We start from the raw sequence: 20220 nt of genomic DNA, 5'->3' as shown, positions 1-20220 counted from the left end.
CTCTCTGGGAGCTTTGGGTGGGGTGATGCTGCTCGTGCCTTCTGCCATAGTGTGTCACTGAAACACTGATTGACCCCTTGCGCTCCTGGGGGGCTCCTGGTGCAAATGACATTACAGCATTAAACATGGATTTATACCTTGCAAGCTAAAGGGAGAACCAAATGAGTGTCCTCAGAAAATAATTTGATAGGCTTTAAGAACCCTTCAGGAAGGTGAGGTGGTGGGAATCACGGATAGTGACCTTGATTTATCCTTTGGGACAGAAAATGTGCCTGCGTATTTACAGAGGAGGCAGAAGTGTTCTATACGGCAGCTGCAACACAAGGACATTGTGAGGAATCGCTCTGATACGGTTGCATCTAGAAAGGGGCAGAACATGTGGATTCCCAGCTATAGTGAAGGGTATATTTTGATGAAAAAACCCTTCACTTGTAAAGTGTTAGGGAAGGAAGGTCTGAGCCTTTCCTGAGGCTTGGCATTTCCAAGCATCCCGGATGCTGCCTTTGAGTGGAGTCTCAACCTCCTCATCTGCCGTGTCCTTCTCTAAGAGATGTGTAAAACAAGTGTCTTAACAAAGCGTGTTTGTTTTCCATTTTCTTCTCCTCCCACCTCTGTGACCAGTCATCTGTAATTCATATTTAATGGAGATTTCATTGGATTTTTAACGAGACTAAACCTCCAATAAAAAATACAGGCCCCTGGTACTCCAGAAGGCACTTTTCAAATCATACAGCTTCTCAAAAAGGAGAATTTGATCATACTACATCCACTGCCAGCAAAAGGGAAAGAAGATAGAACGAAATAATTGAGTATTTGATCCTCTGAGGCTGGTGTTTGCATATGTCTCCTTTAGTAAAAACTGAGATTGCTGTCCCACCTTCCTTAACTGATGGCCCACGCAGGTGCTGTGCGGCAGGTTTGTCTTCTAATAATTGCAATTTCTCAGGATTCAGTTTTACCACAGAGAGTAGCAGTGTTTATGCACAAAAGAGGCTACAGGAAATCTTACTTGGGATAACTGCTGTGTGAGAGAGCATCCACACGGCTAAGTGAAAAGGTGTCACATCCAAAGTCGGTGCCTTGAGCTAGTTCATGCTGGTTGTTGATTTTATTCTTGTTACACTGATCTAGACATGAATTAGTGCAGCCCCCAGCTTGCCGTGTTGACTTGCAATGAATAAAGTGGTGACCTCTCTCATGTCCTGCAGAAGGGTCAAGCCACAGAAATCCATCATTGTGACCATGACTGTGAACTGCTCTGTAGTCTCTGTAAGCCCAGACGACTTCTCGCTTCTGCACACAAACAAATAATAAAACACAGCCCTGGACAAAGGAGTTCATGGTTTAAATGAAGATAAAAAGAGGCTTGTGGAGGTGTTTTACAAGGTTTGCTGAGGTATCCAAAAGCACAGGTAGGAATTTCTAAAAGCAGAGTGTCACGGGTTATTGCTGTGTTAAATGAAACTTCCAAACCAAGTGTTAACTGCGGAAGGAAAACTCTCTGTTACCACCCATGAACATCAGAAAAGAGGTTTAGGAAAGATATGGCAAAAAAAAAAGGAATTATTTACCCTTATGTCCAATGTCTTTTCACTGAGAAATAAAGTGAAACATCATTTTTGTTCCTCCCCCCTCATCGCCCCTGCAGTGTTTTCAGCATGAGGAAATGCAGCTTTTAGCACAGCACATCCAAGTTCCCCATCATTTCAACAAGCTTCCAATGTATAGGAAACATCCGGGATCTTACAGGAGCTGTAGGATTCAAAGCACAAACAGTAACTTTATTTTCTGTCTCCTTATGAGTAAACAGAATAACATGCTATTAGTTTAGAAGAAGCTACATACTTGACGACCAACTTAAAAACTGCAGCACTAGAACAAATGCAAATCTCTCCTGCTGCTCAAACATGTCAACAATGCCTACCTTATTTCTCAATCTAGACAGTGTACAGGAGGACTTGACTGAAAATATGTTCAACTAAATGCATGTCAGAGTAACGTTGTATCTCTTGACACTGCGCAAATCTAAGATTTACACATTCTAATAACCCTCACTTTTTTTTTTTTTTTTTAATAGCTAGAAAGCTATGGAAGGTATATCTGTTGACAAGTTAGAGAAAAGCATGTAAGAGATAATTTGCTTATCAACAAACTTCTCTTCAGCTGCTTAGGTAAAATGAGCCCAAATGCCATCACCAGCTGGGCTAGAGTCTCTGCATTCAATTACTAATGGGACTTGGGGCAGAAAGAGGACTTCTCAATTGTGGATATGACCATGAAGTCTCATAACCCTGTGATAAACAGTTTCCCAGCATGGTCTCACATGTTACAAATAAACATTTGCCTGTAATTTGCACTCTGAGGTCACACACGTGCACAAGCAGATCATGCTGAAGAACATACTCTGCTCAACAGCATTTACAATAAATTGTGTTCTTGTTTTGACTGCTAGTTCTTTTGTAATTAGCAACAGTTCGTCTGCAGTTTAATATTTGTCTGAAAGAATGACAGGCACTAATAACAACATCTCACAAGATTATATGCTCCAGCAGTAAGACAATATATTAACTGTTGGTGTGGGTTAACCCCAGCAGACAGCACAACCCCACGCAGCCACTCGCTCATCCCCCCTGGTGGGGTGGGGGAGACAATTTGAAGAGTAAAAGTGAGAAAACTGAGTAGTTGAGATACAGTTCAATAAGGAAAGGAAAAGCCACACATACAAGCAAAGCAAAACAAGGAATTCATTCACCACTTCCCACAGGCAGGCAAGTGTTCAGCCATCTCCAGGACAGCCGGGCTCCTTCACGTATAATGGTTACTTGGGAAGACAAATGCCATCACTCCCCTTCCTCCTTCTTTCTAAGCCTTTATAATCTTTCTTGATTCTGCCCATATTTTGGCTTGCAGAGTCATTCACGCCCACATGAAAGAGCAGCAGTGGATGGTAGTCTGTGCTTCTGACAAATTGTGGAACCCTCTCAGCAGCATCTCAGATGTCAGGTCCCAGAAGGCAGCATGTCTCTGGTGACTCCCTGCTGGGACAGCAGATGGGCACTTAGTGCCCTTTAGCAGAGAGCCACCCACTATGGGCACCCTTCCTTTATTTTTAGGGTACCCACTGTGTGCTGCTGGTGCAGTTTCTTCTTGGAGACCTTGCTTTAACAGCTTCATATGTGTTTCTAGTTGTTGTGCTGGAGGGTCAAGACTGAGGTGGAGCCTTGCTTTTGCAAATGTGTCATTCTCAGTGGTGCTGGCTACAGGATCACGGTTCTGAAACCACCCATCACCTCCATCCTGGCTCCGGGATCCCCACTGTCCACCCCAATGTCATGTTCAGCTGCAGGACTGACCGTTGTCGTTGCTGTGCCTCGCTGACTGAATTTCTTCATGGACTCAAATGGTTCCAGTAAATGGGTCGTGTTGGTCTGGCGACCAGTCACTAGCAGGTTCCACAGGAATCCATGTTAGGGCCAGCACTCTTCAATGTCTTTATAAATGACTTAGACTCAGGGCTTGAGGGATTGCTTAGTAAGTTTGCTGATGACACAAAATTGGGAGGAGCCGTTGATGACTCTTGAGGGCAGAGAGGCCCTGCAGAGGGATCTGGACAAACTGGAGAACTGGGCAATCACCAACCACATGAAATTCAATAAGGGCAAGTGCTGGATTTTGCACCTGGGACACGGCAGCCCTGGATGTACAGACAGACTGGCGGACAAGATGCTGGAAAGCAGCCCCACAGAGAGGGATCTGGGGGTTCTGGTCGACAACAAGTCGAACATGAGCCAACAGTGTCCCTGGCAGCCAAGAGGGACCCGTGTCCTGGTGCATCCAGCACAGCATCACCAGCCGGGCAGGGAGGGGATGGTCCCGCTCTGCTCTGCACTGGTGCGGCCTCACCTGGGGCATTCACTGTGTGCAGGGCTGGGAACCACAGGGTAAAAAGTTAGAAAGCTACTGGAGTGTGACCAGAGGAGGGCTATGAAGCTGGTGAAGGGTTTAGAGGTAAAGCCGTATGAGGAGAGCTCAAGTCGCTTGGTTTGTTCAGCCTGGAGACTGAGGGGAGACCTCATGTCAGCTGTAGCTTCCTCACAAGGTGAGGAAGAGCAGCATGTGCTGATCTCTTCTCTCTGGTGACCAAAGACAGAACCTGAGGGAATGGCAGGAAGATGTGCCAGGGGAGGTTCAGGTTGAACACTAGGACGAGATTTTTCACCCCGAAGGTGATGGAGCACTGGAACAAGCTCCCGCGGAGGTAGCCATGGTCCCAAGTGTGGCAGTCTGCAAGAAGAGACAAGACAATGCCCTCAGACACATGGTTTGAACTGTGGGGTTGTCATATGCAGGGACAGGAGTTGGACTCGATGATCTTTGTGGGTCCCTTCCAACCCAGGACATTCTATTATTCTATGAGGCTTCTCCCACAGGGACTCCGGCTGCAGTCCCAGCAACGGAAAAAGTTCTGAAAAAGCACCAGGGTGATGCCTATAGAGGAGTAATGAGTGAAACACAGACCAGATCCGTAACATCACTTAAGTTTGGTGTTACCTAAATAACACTGTCTGAAATAACCAATGTGGGAGCAGATGTCGCCAAGCTGTGACCAAATGGCAAAAAAGCAATTAGGGCTTAGTTGTTTATTTTGGTAGGAGGCTGGGCTGGAGAAAGTGAAGTGCAATGGCATCCCTTGGGGCTGAAGACAAGACACCACCAAGGCCTTGGTGACTGGCATGACCGCCCGTTAGGATGTCACCATGTGGTGGAGGGGAACATCAGCGGGCGGTGGATGGTGACATCACAAGCGATGGACTGTGACCTCACGTCCCTCTCTGCTTATCTTGGGGCGTCAGCAGAGCCTGGCCCAGCCTGGCTCGTGTCTGGACTCCTGCCGAGCAGCTTGCGAGGTCTGGAGCTCTGAGCGAGGCTTCTCGTGGTGCTGGGTGGTGCTTTGGGGGCTGCTGTCAGCAGCTCTCGGTGCCCATTGCAGAGCCACCCCTTGTGTTTCCCCGGCCCTGCCTGGTTCAGGCAGCCGGGCACTGCAGACACGCTTGCAGCAGCAGAGGTGAGCTGTGTGGGGAAACGTCCCCCCGGGGCGGCCACGTCTGGCCGATGGGGCTCCGGGAGCCATGAGAATGTCCTTCTCGAGGGGCCTGGGCATTTCTTGCTCTCCTCCCTGGGACAGCAAGTGACCGTGGCCTCTCTCACTTCTGCAGCGTGCAAAACCCTTTGGCAGCACTGGTACCAGCGAGTGGGAGCAGCTCCTCAACCTCCGCTCTCATCAACACGCTGCAGAGCAACACCATGGCCATGGAGCCACAGTGGAGCTGCCCCATCTGCCAAGAAACTCAAAATGATGTCGCTTCTGCGTTGCCCTGCCACCACCAATTCTGCCTGGGCTGCATCCTGCGTTGGACACAGAGGAAACCAGACTGTCCACTCTGCAGAAGACCAATAGACACAGTCAGGTTTTCTGAGCGGGAAGAAGGTGACTATCTACAATTTGTCATCACACCCTCTGAAGAGTTGCCACATGCCAGCAGCCAGGCAGGAACAGCTCCTGGCAGCCCAACTGAAAACAGCCGCCATCACCCTGTGCCATCCCCTCCCTCTTCTCTGGAGGAGATGGCGTCCCTGGCTGAACAGGGGTCTGCAGGGCCACAGGCCGTGGGTGGCCTCCTGCCGGAGGTCTGGGCAGAACTGTTCCAGAGACATGAACATCTCCTTGACCCCGTGCTGCCTTGGCTGCGCCAGCAGCTGGAGGCAATGTATGGGTCCCAGTGGTGGCTTGCAAGGAGCGCAGAGAGCACCATCCTGCACGCCCTGTGCATCTGCGGTCTGGATGGGGAGGCCATGGTGCAGATAATGCAGGACTACCTGGAGGAGCACACAGAAGAGCTGGTCCATGGTGTGATTTCCATCATTGTGAGCCAGTGCAGAGAGGAGGCCCAGAGGCTGCTGCGATCCCAGGCTGCTGGGGAGGAGGACAACAGCACCGCAGCCACCTCCAGCTCCAGCAGCTCCAGCCCCAGCAGCTCCAGCATCTCCTGCTGTATCAGCTGCACAAGCTCCCAGGAGGGGACTCCCAACTCCAGCTGGGCCTCCTCCGGCAGCTTTGCAGACTCTGACATGGAGGAGCAGCCCAGCACATCGGAGGCTGCTCTGCGCAGAGTTCCCGGCCGCACCCCATCTGTGCCCGTCCCTGAAGAGCAGGAGCAGCCCCAGGAGGAGCCGGGGCAGGCGGTGGCAGCAGGTCCCTCTGCCCAGGGCTGCAGCCACAGCCCCTCCGCTCCTGGCTGGGACAGGGACCACTCACCCGGGGGGCCCCGGTGCGCCTCGAAGAGGAGGAACCCCGACCCCCAGGACTCTCCCCAGCCCTGCAAGAGGTCACACCGCCGACGACACTAGCAGGGCTTCATTAATTCTTTATTCACAAAAAGTGAAATAATCAAATATTCCTCTGACACAGTTACTGGGTTCTGCTTTCTCCATATTCTCCTGGTCCTTCTCCCTGACGCCCGACCCCACTGTCAGCCAAGGGCCCCTGGAGCCTCTGGCCATGTTGTCAGAGCCTGGTCCCTCAGGAAATGCGGCTGTGGCCAGACTGTGAAAGAGGTTCTGAAAAATGCTGAAAAGCAATGAGTGTCTCTGCAAAGGGGAAGGTGACAAATAAAGGCTGCTATTGCCTGTGTCCAGCCAGAGCGACCCTGCTGCTCCCTGTGCTGCCAAGGGCTCAGGAGGGTCCCTGCAGCTCCCGGCTGAGGGGTTTCTTGGCAAAGTGTCTTGGGCCACTGGTGCTGCCAGAGGGTCAGCACAGGCCCTGTGACAGGATGGCAGGTGTCTCTGCCAGGGACGTGGCATGGGGCTGCTGGGCGCTGGGCTCACACTGTGGCCTCCATAGTGTGTGTGTTCTCCCTGTGCTACTGTTGTCCTGGGATGTCCAGGGGAGACCCCATGTTACAAAAGGCTTTGTTCTTCTGTCAGCAATGGCTGCCCTTCAGCAGTGACTGCGAAGGCAGCACTGCCAGGGAAGGCTCTTGTTAACACTTGATGAGGGGCTGTAATGAGCAGGAGGGTGCTCCTCCATTGCCAGGCCCAGGAAGCTGCTGGCATGTTTTCTTTCAGGGAGGAAAAGTGAGAGATGAGGGAAGAGCAAGTGTGTATTTGCTACTGCAGAGACTGAGAAAAGCTTTGGGTGGCTCTGACCCCCAGAGGGGCCCAGGCTTCCCTGAGCTATGCAGATTGGTGTCCACCAGCTCCTTGTGGTGCAGGAACAACCAGGCTTAGAGACCTGCTCTGGCCTCCCTGCTGCAGCCCCATGCACGTCCTCAACTCCAAAAGGTGACGAGGTGTGTGACCAGGAAAGGTGCCTCCCTAGATATTCTCCTTATTAACAGAGAGGGTCTCGTGGGTGACGTGGCAATAGGTGGCTGCCTTGGCCACAGCGATCATGAAGGAGCAGGATTTAAAGTCTATGCCAAGGAAAAATGCCAGCAAGACCTCAACTGTAGTTGTGAGGAGGGCAGACTTCAAGTTACTCAGAGTAGTAAGGTCCCCTGGAAAAAAAGTCTTTTGAAAGTGCTGGGTTCCAGTCACTGTTTAAGTACCACCTCCTAAAAGCAGAGGAGCAGGCAATTACAAAATGTTGAAAGTCAAGCAGGTGAGGCAGAAAGCTGGCTTAGCTAAGCAAGGATCTTCTAAAACTAAGGCAAAAAAAATATGTATGGCCAGTGGAAGCAAAGCCAGGTGGTCTGGGAGGACTGCACAGATGCTTCTTGGCACTGTAGGGAAAAAATCCATGTGTCCAGAGCTCAGTTAGAGATGAAGCTGGCCAGTACTGTGAGGGACAATAAAAAGGCCTTTTAAAAGTGGCAAAAGGCAAGCCAGAAATAACACTGACCAGTTACTTGATGAGTGTGGTCACCTCACAAATAGGAACATAGACAAAGCAGAGATGTTTAATGCTTTCTTTACCTCAGTCTTCGACACTGATGATGGCCCCTGGGACCACCAGAGAACCATGGCTGTGAGAATGATAAACTGCCAGCCAACCCCAAACTAATGTGGGATTGGCTGCTCCAGCTAAATCCTTGTAAGTCAATGGGGCTGATGGGATTCATCCAAGGGTACTTGGAGAGTTGGCTGATGTTATAGCGAGGCTTCAGGACAGGTGACTAGCAAATAGCCTCAATGGCTTACAGTGAACTGTCTACTATCCACCCTTTGCCCTGCTGCTCACTGTTACAGGGCAAAGGAGTTAGTTTTCCATTGGTTTGGCAAGGGCAGTGAAATCAACTAAATCTGCCAAGGGGGCACTTGGATTTGGCGCTCCAAAGGTTTCTATTTTGGGCAAAGGTTTTTTGGGTCATCCTAAAGCTAGGTTTTCAGTTTTATCAGTTGTTAATCTGTCTATCAGACCTCGGGGAATACCTCCAACCTTTAGTCCAAAGACTATTCTGACTATTCTGTTCACTCGATAATGTCCCTCCCACCCAAGAGCTTAACAAGAGTCATTTTTTTCCTATTGCGCCACTGACCGAATGCCTGGTGGTTCTTATAAATGGCTTTATCTACCCAGATACATGGGTCTTTTAACATAGGCCTTAAACTTTTTGAATTAACTGGACCATATTTCTGCCCATAATTAATGAACTCTTGAGCGACCTCTCCCCAAGTCCATACCTTTGTCCTTTGAGTACTACAATCAGGGCTTACCAACCCTTCTAAAGTGGCTGAGACCCTTTCACTTGGAGGTACTGACTTGATAGTGCTTTGCAGTTGTATGCCAATAGGTTCTAGAGGTTCAGAGAGATCTCTTATCAAGAGTGTCATCTGTTCAGGGTCAACAGGCATCATCATAGGAGTCTCTTGTCTGTGTTTAAGCTCATTTGCAGATGTGCTGCTTTTTGTACATTTTCTACCAATTGATCCATTGACCCTGTTATGGTGAGAGGATCTTCCTGTTTCAAGGGATTAAGATTTCCTGCCCAATAAGCTGTGCTTTGGGTTGGGGACCAAGGGCGCGGTGGTCACCAGTAGTTAAGAGCACCCCTGGTCCTCAGTGTCCCTGGGCTTCCTTTTCGCTAAGCAGTATTTAGTTGCCACCTGGCAATGACATGGTGACACCAGCCGAGGGGCTGAGTTGAGATCCGCAGGTGGGAGTGTCAGCGCAGCAGCCTCAGGTGCCCAGCGGGGCTGCCCTGCCCATGCTGGGGCCAAACACGCGTGGGGTCACACAGCCCTGTGTGATGTGGGGTGGCATCACAGTGGGACACATACATAACAGTGACAACTCCCTGTCCCCACTGTGTCCCGGGACCACAGCCTTCCACCAGGTTTGGGCAATACCAAGGCTGCTCTCTCCAGCGCAGGAGCTGTCCTGCTGCCAGGAGCAGCCCAGAAGAGGCTGTGGGAGAGCGTTGGGGATGACATTTGGGTAGGTGGCGAGGAGGAGGAGAGGAGCAGAGGGGTTTTGCAGAAGGATAAGCACCTCTGCCCCAGCAGCTGCAGAGCACAGAGGCAAAGATGATCAAGTACCTGCTGCTTAAACCCTTGGAGCCTGATGATCTTCCAACCCTCAGGGAGCTCACCACCAATGGTAAGGCTCTGGGGACCCTTGCAGGAGCACCACTGGAGCCAAGATGAAGTGGAGACAAGCTGTGGAAACTCTGAAGCTGGGGCTGGGGCTGTAGCAGGGTCTTCTGGAGGAGACCAGCAGCTGCTGGAGAAGCCCTGCCTGATGGTGCCTTCAGGCTCAAGGGTGGCTATGATAACACAGGCCTCTGGCCATGTCAAAGGGCGGGATCTCCCTCCCCAGAATATAACTGATACCTGCTTTTCCTCCCCAGGCCGGTCCTGGTCACAGGGTGGGCTTCTTGGAGCCTGGGGGGGTGAAGAATGCAATGGGGCAGCCCCAGTGGTGCAAGTGTTTGCTCAGGGCAAGGGATCCATGAGTGACTCTGCTGCAGCCTACATGGGTGCTGGATGCTGTGCTGTTGCTGACTCAGAGCGTGGCTGGTCTTTGCTTTTCAGAGATCTGCAAAGTCTGGGCTTCTGCATCTAAGTACATCAGGAAAGAGCTCTCACAGAAGAGGGTGAGCCTTGCCTCCTGCCTGTGCCCCATTCTGCCTCTCTGGCCCTGCGGAGCTGGGCACAAAGTGCCATCCCCAGAACCACGCCAGTCATCTGGCAGCCTTCCCACCTCTGCACAGCCCTGCCAGCGCTCCATCTTCTTGCTTGTGTTTTCAGGCGGTGGAGATCGGAGTTGGGACATTTGCACTTGTCCCAGCACAAGCCTCGGTGACAGAGGGCCAGGTTTTGGCTATTGAGAGACCCGTGTTCCAGCCATGCAGGTTTCTGAAGAAATTTTACAAGCTCAAGTGTGCAAAGACCAAAATTCCTGGTAAGAAGACAGGTGTTTCCCCTGCAGAGCCCTTGCATTTGGCTTGGCGCTGACAACCTCTGTGGCATGGCTGAGCAAAGGCTCTTCCAAGCTGGAGAGCACTGAGTGTGGGCACAGGTATGGTGGCCCAGCACCCTGCCCGTGCCTAGGGAGACAACCTTATCTCCCCAGCTCATCTTACCTTCCAGATGGTTGCTCGCAGCAGGAGCCAAAGCTTCTCTTTGTCTTCCCATGTCTATTAGGTCCATTCTGGAGACATGGCTGAAGGTGAAAGGGAAGCACTCTCTGGAAGACCATCGCCCGAGGGCTGGGCACTGATGGCAATGGTCTCATAGTCAGCTGAACCACGCTGAGGGTGAACTTTGTTGCTTTGCACTTGTTTCCTAGATGAGACACCATTAATTCAGCTGGACTTCGAGGAGATTGCCACAGCCATCCACTTTCGCTCAGAAATCGTGGAGCGGTGCATCCACGAGACCCTGCTGTTCTTTGCTGGGGCTATCCGAGACAAGAAGGAGGTGGAATTCTCCTTCAGAGGCATTGGCATCCTTGCTGTGCGAAGAAGAACCATCAGCATGACCTTCTTTGATGACTGCCTGCTGGAGCTGGACACGACAGGCAACATGCTGGCAGCTCTCATAGGGGTGAGCTGTTCATTTCTCTGGGATCCTCCTCGTGGCTCTATGACAATGCTGTCAGACCTCTCTCCAGCTGCTTTCTCTTGGTTTTTGTCACCTGCCTTGCCTCCTGGCCTAGGCACGCTTTTGATGAGCTGGGTCATGTCTCGGTAGCGCCTTGGGTCCTCTGAGGAAGGGCTACTGACATCAAGGGAGAAGGTGGTGCCAGGATTCCTGAGAGGCAGCCTTTGCATCCTTGAGCAGCATGATTGTTTGCTGCCTTTATGAGCAACCAGCACACGTCCTGGGCACCTGCTGAGGTCTCTTTTCACTTGCAGGACCCCAAGATAATGCGTCTGGTGGCCTTCACAGGCAAAAACGATTTTAGTCGTTTCAGTCGAGATGAGGTCATCACACTGCCAAGGTGAGCAGGATGGCTTCTGCAACTGTCGGCTGGTCCAGGGAGCAGCTGCTCAGGCCCTGCTGTGGGGACAGCCTCTTGCCAAGGTCCCTTTCCTGCCAAACTTGGACAAGACCCAGGAGAGCTTCCTGGTCTGCCCACCGCTTGCTCCTTTCCAGCTTGGAGAGAGTTTATAAAGCAGACAGGCTGCTCTTGATGTGTTCTGAGAGAGGTGGGAGGGTCTGTGGGGGCAGCAAGGAAGGTGTGTGCTGGAACCATCAGTTTTCTGGCAGGAAGATGAGGGAAGCACAGCAGGGGCTGATGGAGAGTGCAGGGCCTCTCATGTCCCACAGAGAGCTGTGTCCTCCAAGGATTTGGCAGCGGCTCCCCAAGATGCCGGCCAGCAGCTTAGCAGTGTCAGCCCCAAGGGTGCATGGTATTCTCTTGCCCAGCTGGTGCCTTCTTGTTTGCAGGCTTGCACGCGAGATCCCTCACCAAGCATCGGCCTCTGTGATATCTCTGAAGCCCAGGAGGGACTCGACGCCGTGGGGCAGGGGTGCCCGCAGAGGTGACTCCCAGCTGAGTGCTGGCAGGGGGCTGTGAGCGCTCCTCTTGCCCTGGCCAGGGCAGCAGAGCCAAGGTGGCTCTGCTGGGTGTAGCAGAGGAGGAGGCAGCTCTTTCAGCCTGGGCACCCATCCTAGTCCATGTGGGGTGACCTGTTGTGCAAGAGGCTCTGAGCTGGACAGCCCCACACTGTGAAACGGAGCCAAGGGCTCTTTCTCCCATTTTGCCTGGGGGCTGCCTTCCAGCAGCTCTACCTGCAATTGTTGGCGAGGTCAGGCCAGGACCACATTGCTCTTGCAAACCATGTGTTGAGATGTCAGGAGGAGAACTCACCTGTGATGGGATAGTTGTATCTGCCCAGCGGGCCCCTGGGGTTTCCCAGCACCTCCCAGTTCCCAGTAGTGTGTCCCTGCTGCTGACAGAGGTGCGAGAGAGAGCAGGAAAACAACCATGTGCCAGGGAGGTGGGTGGCTCAGGAGGAGTTCTGTGCTAGAACAGACCCAATGTGGGCAAGGGACAAGAACATTCCCGGACACGTGGCTCCCAGGGGTGGCACAAACTGTCAGCGAGCCTTGCGTGGCATGACAGAGCAGCTCTGCTGCTCCCGCTGGCCTGCACGGTCCCAAAGATGCCCTTATGCTGTTCTCTTGCCTCCCTCTTGCAGTGAGTGTGCTGGATCCGGTGTTCCTGGCTCGGCGAAGGGTTTCTATTGCCAGGCAGCTGGCAAGGGCAGTTGGGTGGACTAAAGCCAGGGAACCTGGCCGAACCAGGTGAGCGTGCTGGAGGAGTGGTGTGGGGGCTCAGGGGCACACCATGCCCTTGTTGTAATGTGAGTGAGATGTTTTCCTTGGCTGGGGTGCCTCTGCTGATGCAGAAGGCCCTGGAGACATTGCAAGATGTTGTCCTGCTGGACATGTTGTCCTCCTGCCAACCCGCCTCATGGTGCCAGTGACGGGGAGCAGAATGCGAGCCCATCCCAGAGCAACCAGATAAGACTGGGCTCCCACAAGCTCAGCCTGCCAATGCCTCTTCAGATTCCTGCCAGTAATCGAGGCATCCCAGGAGGAGCTGAAGCAGTCCAGACCTACAACTGAGCAGCTCCCTGGGGGTGTTCTGCAGTCCTCAAGAATGGTATGCCCCAGGGGTTGCCAGCCAGTGTCACATTTTGGGCTGTGGGCTGGGACAGAAGAGGCAGCAAGAGCTGGCCACCATCCCAGCCCTCCTGCCCTGCCCAAGGCCGAGGGGACTAACAATGAATTTGTGTGTGGCCTCCAGGGAACAAGTGCCGACAAGGCAGAGAAACGCCTCCAGCTGCTGATGGCATGGAAGCGCCAAGAGGTGGAGGCAGAAGTGTGGCTCAAATACCATGCCAGCAGAGCAGGGCAGAAGATGGAGCAAGGCCAGGTATGGCATGAGCTTCTCAGCCCCCAAGAAAAGCGCATTTCCCCTTTCTGGGAGGGGAGCAGGGCAGGTTTCCTGGCACAGGCATGGCAGCAGTGCCATGGCCAGTTGCCCAGACAGGGTCTGGTGTCTGCCCATGCCCTGCACATTGCCCTGCAAGAGCAGCTGTCCCTAATGCCCCAGGCTGAAGTGTGCAGTTGGCTGTGACACTGGCAGTCTGTTTCACTCCCATACTTCACAGAATCATAGCATCTCTGCTGTGAAAACTAATCCAAGACTGTGCAAGTGCTGCACTTGGGCTGAAGCTGTTGGAGCAGCCCCAGCTACCAGTGGCAGTGCCTTAGGAGAGCCTCTTCTGCCTTTGCAGAGCCTCTGCCGCTATGTGTATGAGGATCCCTATTGCCCTCCCCACCTCCTGAGAAAGGCCTATGCTGAGAAGCTGAAGGAGAGGTTCCAGAAGAACAAGAGATACCCAGGCCCTACAAGGCAGAGAACACCAGAGGGGCAGGCAGAGCTGCACCCCCTGAAGACAGCATGGGAAGTGTAAGTGTGTGCCAGCTCCCGCAGAGGCCAGGGAAAGCTTTGTGTGGCTCCAGCACCAGAGGCGTGTAGGCTAAAGATGAAAACCTGGCTCAGCTGCTGGGCTCTGCCTTCCCAAAGCCGGCAGCCTGCACTTGATCTCCCCAAGCAGCAACTCCCAGGCACGGCAGCTGCGATGGCTGCTCTGTCCCCAGCTCTCAGCCCTACCCTGCTTTACCCATGGCTGCAGAGGGGTTGGGGCATTGGGGCCCATGAGACAACACACAAAGCAGCCATTGCCCTCAGCAGCACCTCCAGGAGCTCCTGGCCTGAGCCAGGCTTTGGGTGTTGTAAGCCTTTCTTCCCAGCCACAGAGCTGAGGCCCTTTCTGTTGCCCCTTTAGCAAGGGGGAGAAGAAGAGGCTGTTTGACCGCCGTGGCAAAGCCCAGGAACTCTCAGCCATGCCAACGAGCTGCAAGCAGCCCCCGGGAGTCCCTGGGCAGGAGCCTGAGCCATCATGGCAGCCACCTTTACCAGCAGGAGAGCTGTCAGCAACAAATGGTCAGGGCAAGGAGCTTGTCTGCAACGGGGAAGGTGCTAAATAAAGGCTGCCAGTGCCTGTGCTCAGCTGGAGTGACCCTACTGCTGCCTGTTCTGCCTTTCTCTACAGCCAAGGACACAGCGGGAGTCTTGCAGCCCCTGGTCGGGGGGTTTCTGGGCAAACTGGCCATGGCCACTGGTGCTGCCAGCCAGTCATGACAGGCCATGCAACAGAAAGAGCAGTGTCCCTTCTAGGGCACAGGGTACATCAGAGTACAGCTTCTCTGCATCCAAACACAACCTTGTAGGGGTAACCAGAGCTCTATGGCTGGTCACAGTGCACTCTCAGAGCAGATTTGGGCTGGGAAAATAAAAAAGGTAGGTTTGACGCTCCTTGAAGAGCTACACTTGCATGGAGAAAAGTGCTTCATAGAAGACACTCCTTACTCAACCCCTTGGCTGACCCCCAGGAACTGTTCTTGGTAGAAATTTTATTCATTGAGGAGAGAAATATTTGAAAGTGAAAATATCCTTTTTTGGCAAGGTATACCATAGCATGAAGAGGAAAGCCATGATCTGGAAGGGTGAAGAGCACGAAGAGTTGCATATGCAGCTAAGCCAGACATTTCTGTCACGTGGGTTTACTACTGCCCCTGAGTCTTTAGTCCAGTGTTTGCTTGGGTCTTGAGAACAGCAGGCCTGAAGCCTTTTACTGAGTGCTGAGCTGCTGAAATGCTCTGCTGCTATTGCAATGCTTCTGGTATTCAGCTTGTGTGTCATTTGAAGCCCAAACCAGCCTCACAGAATGGAGCAACACCCAAAATGTGTCCTCCACACTACTGGCAAACCAAAAAGACATGCAATGGAAACAGAATTGCTGGAAAGACGGGACAAGTGTAGTGAAGGAAATGGCAAACTGGTCTGAAGAGAGCATGCATAGCTCCATGGAACCCAGCAAGAAGCCTCACAGAGTTCTGAGGAAACTGTCAGATGTCATTTCCAATCCAAACTGCCATCATATTTGGAAAGTCACAGCAGTCAGGCAAAGTCCTCAGTGACAGGAAAAAGAGTAACTGCACCCATTTTTGAAAAGAATAATAAAGAGGCCTTTGGAAACTACCACTTACCTTGGTGCCTGATACCAAACTGGGAGTAAGGGCTGACAAACCGGAAGGCTGTGCTGCTATTCAGCAAGACCTGGACAGGCTGGAGGACTGTGCAAAGAAGGGTACCGTACTGTACCTGGGGAGGAATAGCCCCAGGCACCAGAACAGGTTGGGGTTGAACTGCTGGAAAGCAGCACTGCAGAGAAGGGCTTGTGAGTTCTGGTGGACACTAGGTTGACCCTGAGTCAACAATGTGCTTTTGTGGCCAAGAAGGCCAATGGTCTCCTGAGGTGCATTGGGAAAACTGACCAGCAGGTCGAGGGAGATTATCCTTCCCCTCTACTCTGCCCTGGTGAGGCCACGTCTGGAGTACTGTGTCCAGTTCTGGGCTCTCCAGTTTAAGAAGGACAAGGAATTATTGGAAGGAGTCCAGCAGTGAGCTACGAAGATGATCAGGGGCCTAGATCACCTTTCTCATGGGGAGAGACTGAGAGAGATGGATCTTTTCAGCCTGGAGAAGAGAAGCTGAGAGGGATTATCATCAATGTTTATAAATATCTCGAGGGTGGATGTCAAGAGGATGGACCAGACTCCTTTCAGTGGTGCCCAGCAACAGGATGAGGGGAAATGGGCACAGACTGAAACACATGAGGATCCATCTGAATATGAGGAGAAACTTCTTTACTTTGAGAGTGCCAGAGCCCTGGAACAGGCTGACCAGAGAGGTTGTGGAGTCTCCTTCTCTGGAGACATTCAAACCCACCTATGTGATCTGCTCTGGTGAACCTGCTTTAGCAGGTGGGTTGGACTAGATGATCTCCAGAGGTCACTTCCAACCCCAAACATTCTGTGATTCAGTGAAGAACTGTTCATATGAACACTAATAACACATATGGACCTTGCAGGTATGTTTACATAAACTACAACAGCAACAATAAAACAACCAACCAACTAAACAAACAAAAACAAAACTCGGAAAAAATATCAATTTGGTGTTCTTTAAAAATTCTCATATCACTTTGTATGAAATTACATTATTGAAAATACGATCAATTAGTTTTCCCAATTCATACTAATAACAGCATAATACTGTCTGAAATAGCCAGTGTGGGACCAGATGTCACCAAGCTGGGACCAAAGGACAAAAAAGCAATTAGGGCTTAGTTGTTTATTTTGGTAGGAGGCTGGGCTGGTGAAAGTGAAGTGCAAGGGCATCCCTTGAGGCTGAAGACAAGACACCACCAAGGCCTTGGTGACTGGCATGACCGCCCGTTAGGATGTCACCGTGTGGTGGAGGGGAACATCAGCTGGCAGTGGATGGTGACATCACAAGCGATGGACTGTGACCTCACATCCCTCGCTGCTTATCTTGGGGCGTCAGCAGAGCCTGGCCCAGCCTGGCTCGTGCCTGGACTCCTGCCGAGCAGCTTGCGAGGTCTGGAGCTCTGAGCGAGGCTTCTCGTGGTGCTGGGTGGTGCTTTGGGGGCTGCTGTCAGCAGCTCTCGGTGCCCATTGCAGAGCCATCCGTTGTGTTTCCCCGGCCCTGCCTGGTTCAGGCAGCCGGGCACTGCAGACACGCTTGCAGCAGCAGAGGTGAGCTGTGTGGGGAAATGTCCCCCTGGGGTGGCCAGGGGTGGCCAATGGGGCTCCAGGAGCCATGAGAATGTCCTTCTCGAGGGGCCTGGGCATTTCTTACTCTCCTCCCTGGGACAGCAAGTGACCGTGGCCTCTCTCACTTCTGCAGCGTGCAAAACCCTTTGGCAGCACTGGTACCAGCGAGTGGGAGCAGCTCCTCAACCTCCGCTCTCATCAACACGCTCCAGAGCAACACCATGGCCATGGAGCCACAGTGGAGCTGCCCCATCTGCCAAGAAACTCGAAATGACGTCGCTTCTGCGTTGCCCTGCCACCACCAATTCTGCCTGGGCTGCATCCTGCGTTGGACACAGAGGAAACCAAACTGTCCGCTCTGCAGAAGACCCATAGACACTGTCAGGTTTTCTGAGCAGGAAGAAGGCGACTTTCTGGAGTTTGTCATCACACCCTCTGAAGAGTTGCCACATGCCAGCAGCCAGGCAGGAACAGCTCCCGGCAGCCCAGATGAAAACAGCCGCCATCACCCTGTGCCATCCCCTCCCTCTTCTCCGGAGGAGATGGCGTCCCTGGCTGAACAGCGGGCTGCAGGGCCACAGGCCGTGGGTGGCCTCCTGCCGGAGGTCTGGGCAGAACTGTTGCAGAGGCATGAACATCTCCTTAACCCCGTGCTGCCTTGGCTGCGCCAGCAGCTGGAGGCAATCTATGGGTCCCGGTGGTGGCTTGCAAGGAGAGCAGAGAGCATCATCCTGCACGCCCTGTGTGTCTGTGGTCTGGATGGGGAGGTCGTGGTGCAGATGATGCAGGACTACCTGGAGGAGCACACAGAAGAGCTGGTCCATGGTGTGATTTCCATCACTGTGAGCCGGTGCAGAGAGGAGGCCCAGAGGCTGCTGCGATCCCAGGCTGCTGGGGAGGAGGACAACAGCACCGCAGCCACCTCCAGCTCCAGCAGCTCCAGCTCCGGCAGCTCCAGCATCTCCTGCTGTATCAGCTGCACCAGCTCCCGGGAGGGGATTCCCAACTCCAGCCTGGACTCCTCCAGCAGCTCTGCAGGCTCTGACATGGAGGAGCAGCCCAGGACATCAGAGGCTGCTCTGCACGGGGTTCCCGGCCGCCCCCCATCTGTGCCCATCCCTGCAGAGCAGGAGCAGCCCCATGAGGAGCCGGGGCAGGCAGTGGCAGCAGGTCCCTCTGCCCAGGGCTGCAGGCAGAGCCCCTCTGCTCCCGGCTGGGACAGGGACCACTCACCCGGGGTGCCCCGGCGCCTCCCAAAGAGGAGGAACCCCGACCCCCAGGACTCTCCCCAGCCCTGCAAGAGGCCACCCCACCGGTGGCACTAGCAGGGCTGCATTTAGTCTATAGTCATGAACATTGAAATAAACAACTTTTCGACTGACACAGTTACTGGGTTCTGCTTTCTCTCCCTTCTCCTGATGTCTTTTGCTGTCCCCTGGTCCTGCCATCAGCCAAGGGCTCCTGGAGTCCTAGGGCCATGTTGGCAAAGCCTTCTCTCACAGGAAATGCGGCTGAAGCCCCAGCAAAGGAAAAGGTTCCGAAAAAGCACCAGTGAGATGCTCATAGAGAAGTAATGAGTGAAAGACTGACCCAACATTACTCAAGCAAGAAGAGGAAAATTCTGCTAACACATCACACAATTTCTGCATAACAGAAAACTGAAAACCATACAGTTTAGAATCAGTGGAAATTTACAACCTGAAGACCAATAAGAGGTCATTTAATCATGGAGGGAAAAATAGACCTATGAATCGTTGTAGAAATGAGTGTTATAACAGAAGGGCAGGAGGAAAAGGAGAGGTACAGCATATGAGGGACAGGAAAATAATGTAATACCAGAAGGCCTGGCTGGAGGCCTGTAGGTACTGGGCTTCCCCAAAGTCAGTGTTAGGTCCAGTCCTGTTCAACCTATAGGCATACCATCCTGTAGTAGCTACTAATCACTTCCATTCAGTGTCTCTGGGACTGGAAGAGGCAGCTCAGAACTTGTTTTCTCTATTCATGTCATGGTTATAGGGTTCCTATTAAATGTGCAACTTGCCTTTTCAATAATGAAAGTTCTTGTCTGCTGGATTTTTTTGGATGTTCATTTACTGTAAGGTCTGAGCGGTCAATTAAATTTACACATAGGTGACTGGTCAGTTTTGCACAACAGAAATGAACGAGGTCAGTTACAGCATTTTCTCCATGTAGGACCCAGGAGGAGGAGTTGCCTCCTAATTTCCTCTCATCCTGTGATGGTCTGTAGAATTTCCATACACTTCAGCCTAGTTTTTCTACCATTTCCACCTCCCCCCGCCCCGGCTTTTCCTCTGGGGTTTTGTGGAGGTAAAACAAAGAATACATGAGATTTAACGAGTGGCAGTACCACAGTTTAATACATTTAAAATAGTGGATACAGGTGTGTTATATTACAAGAGTGTCTTGAGCTCTCCAGCTTGAGGAGGAAATCAGGCTTTATCCACTGGCTCTGAAGAACAGGCTAGGCAGGTATCAATAAAAATAATTGTTCTAATGTAGAGCTAAATCACACACATACACACAAACAAATATTTACACAGTTTTGGGTAGTGGAGGTGAATTCTTGCTTCCAAAAACCTTAACAATACAGTCCTGCTCCAAAATGAAAAAAAGGTGTTCACAAAGACAAAATAAACTACTGAATATTTTAAAGAATGGTTGCAATGAAATGATCAGTTCTTTCCAGCAGACACTGATGACAAGCTAAGGAGAGTAAATGAGAGGAGAACCTGAAAAGCATGATCATACAAGTACACTTGAAGAAAGATTTCATGTCTTGCTGTCATGGGCAGCACAGACTCACCTCTGGCAACCCTTCCCATGTCATAAGTTTAGATGGCTCTGTCAGCAGATAATTTGGATTATTGTACTAAAAAGCTGAAAAGAGAGAATAAGAAATTACTGTTTCCTTCAAGAGCTGCTTTTCCTGCCTTCTTTTGGTTCAAGTTGAAATACTTTTGAGACCTTGTTTTCTTTTTTTAATAGAGATTTGACTGGTACAGATGTTGTTCTTCTCACCACACATCATCAGAACTTTCA

The 20220-nt window shown here is 51.9% G+C and overlaps 1 protein-coding gene across 1 annotated transcript; it reads left to right on the top strand.

Moving 5' to 3' along the window:
• The first annotated feature begins 9095 nt into the window (after nt 1–9095).
• On the top strand, nt 9096–14753 carry LOC110355536 (uncharacterized). Its single transcript, XM_021281285.2, has 11 exons — nt 9096–9598; nt 10033–10094; nt 10249–10402; nt 10790–11046; nt 11358–11443; nt 11893–11987; nt 12648–12753; nt 13018–13114; nt 13259–13387; nt 13752–13927; nt 14307–14753. The coding sequence occupies exons 1-11, from the start codon at nt 9526–9528 to the stop codon at nt 14506–14508; spliced, it is 1437 nt and encodes a 478-aa protein (XP_021136960.2). The 5' UTR covers nt 9096–9525; the 3' UTR covers nt 14509–14753.
• Nucleotides 14754–20220: the final 5467 nt, after the last annotated feature.

This window comes from Columba livia, chromosome Z (assembly GCF_036013475.1).
Source record: "Columba livia isolate bColLiv1 breed racing homer chromosome Z, bColLiv1.pat.W.v2, whole genome shotgun sequence".
In the NCBI taxonomy this organism is placed as follows: Eukaryota; Metazoa; Chordata; class Aves; order Columbiformes; family Columbidae; genus Columba; species Columba livia.
This window is presented reverse-complemented; position numbering and strand designations above follow the sequence as displayed.

Coding starts and splice junctions, on each gene's coding strand:
- LOC110355536 (XM_021281285.2), top strand. CDS start 9,526: ATGATCAAGTACCTGCTGCTTAAACCCTTGGAGCCTGATGATCTTCCA. Junction 11,047..11,357: donor TGCTGGCAGCTCTCATAGGG/GTGAGCTGTTCA, acceptor TTTCACTTGCAG/GACCCCAAGATAATGCGTCT. Junction 13,388..13,751: donor AGAAGATGGAGCAAGGCCAG/GTATGGCATGAG, acceptor CTGCCTTTGCAG/AGCCTCTGCCGCTATGTGTA.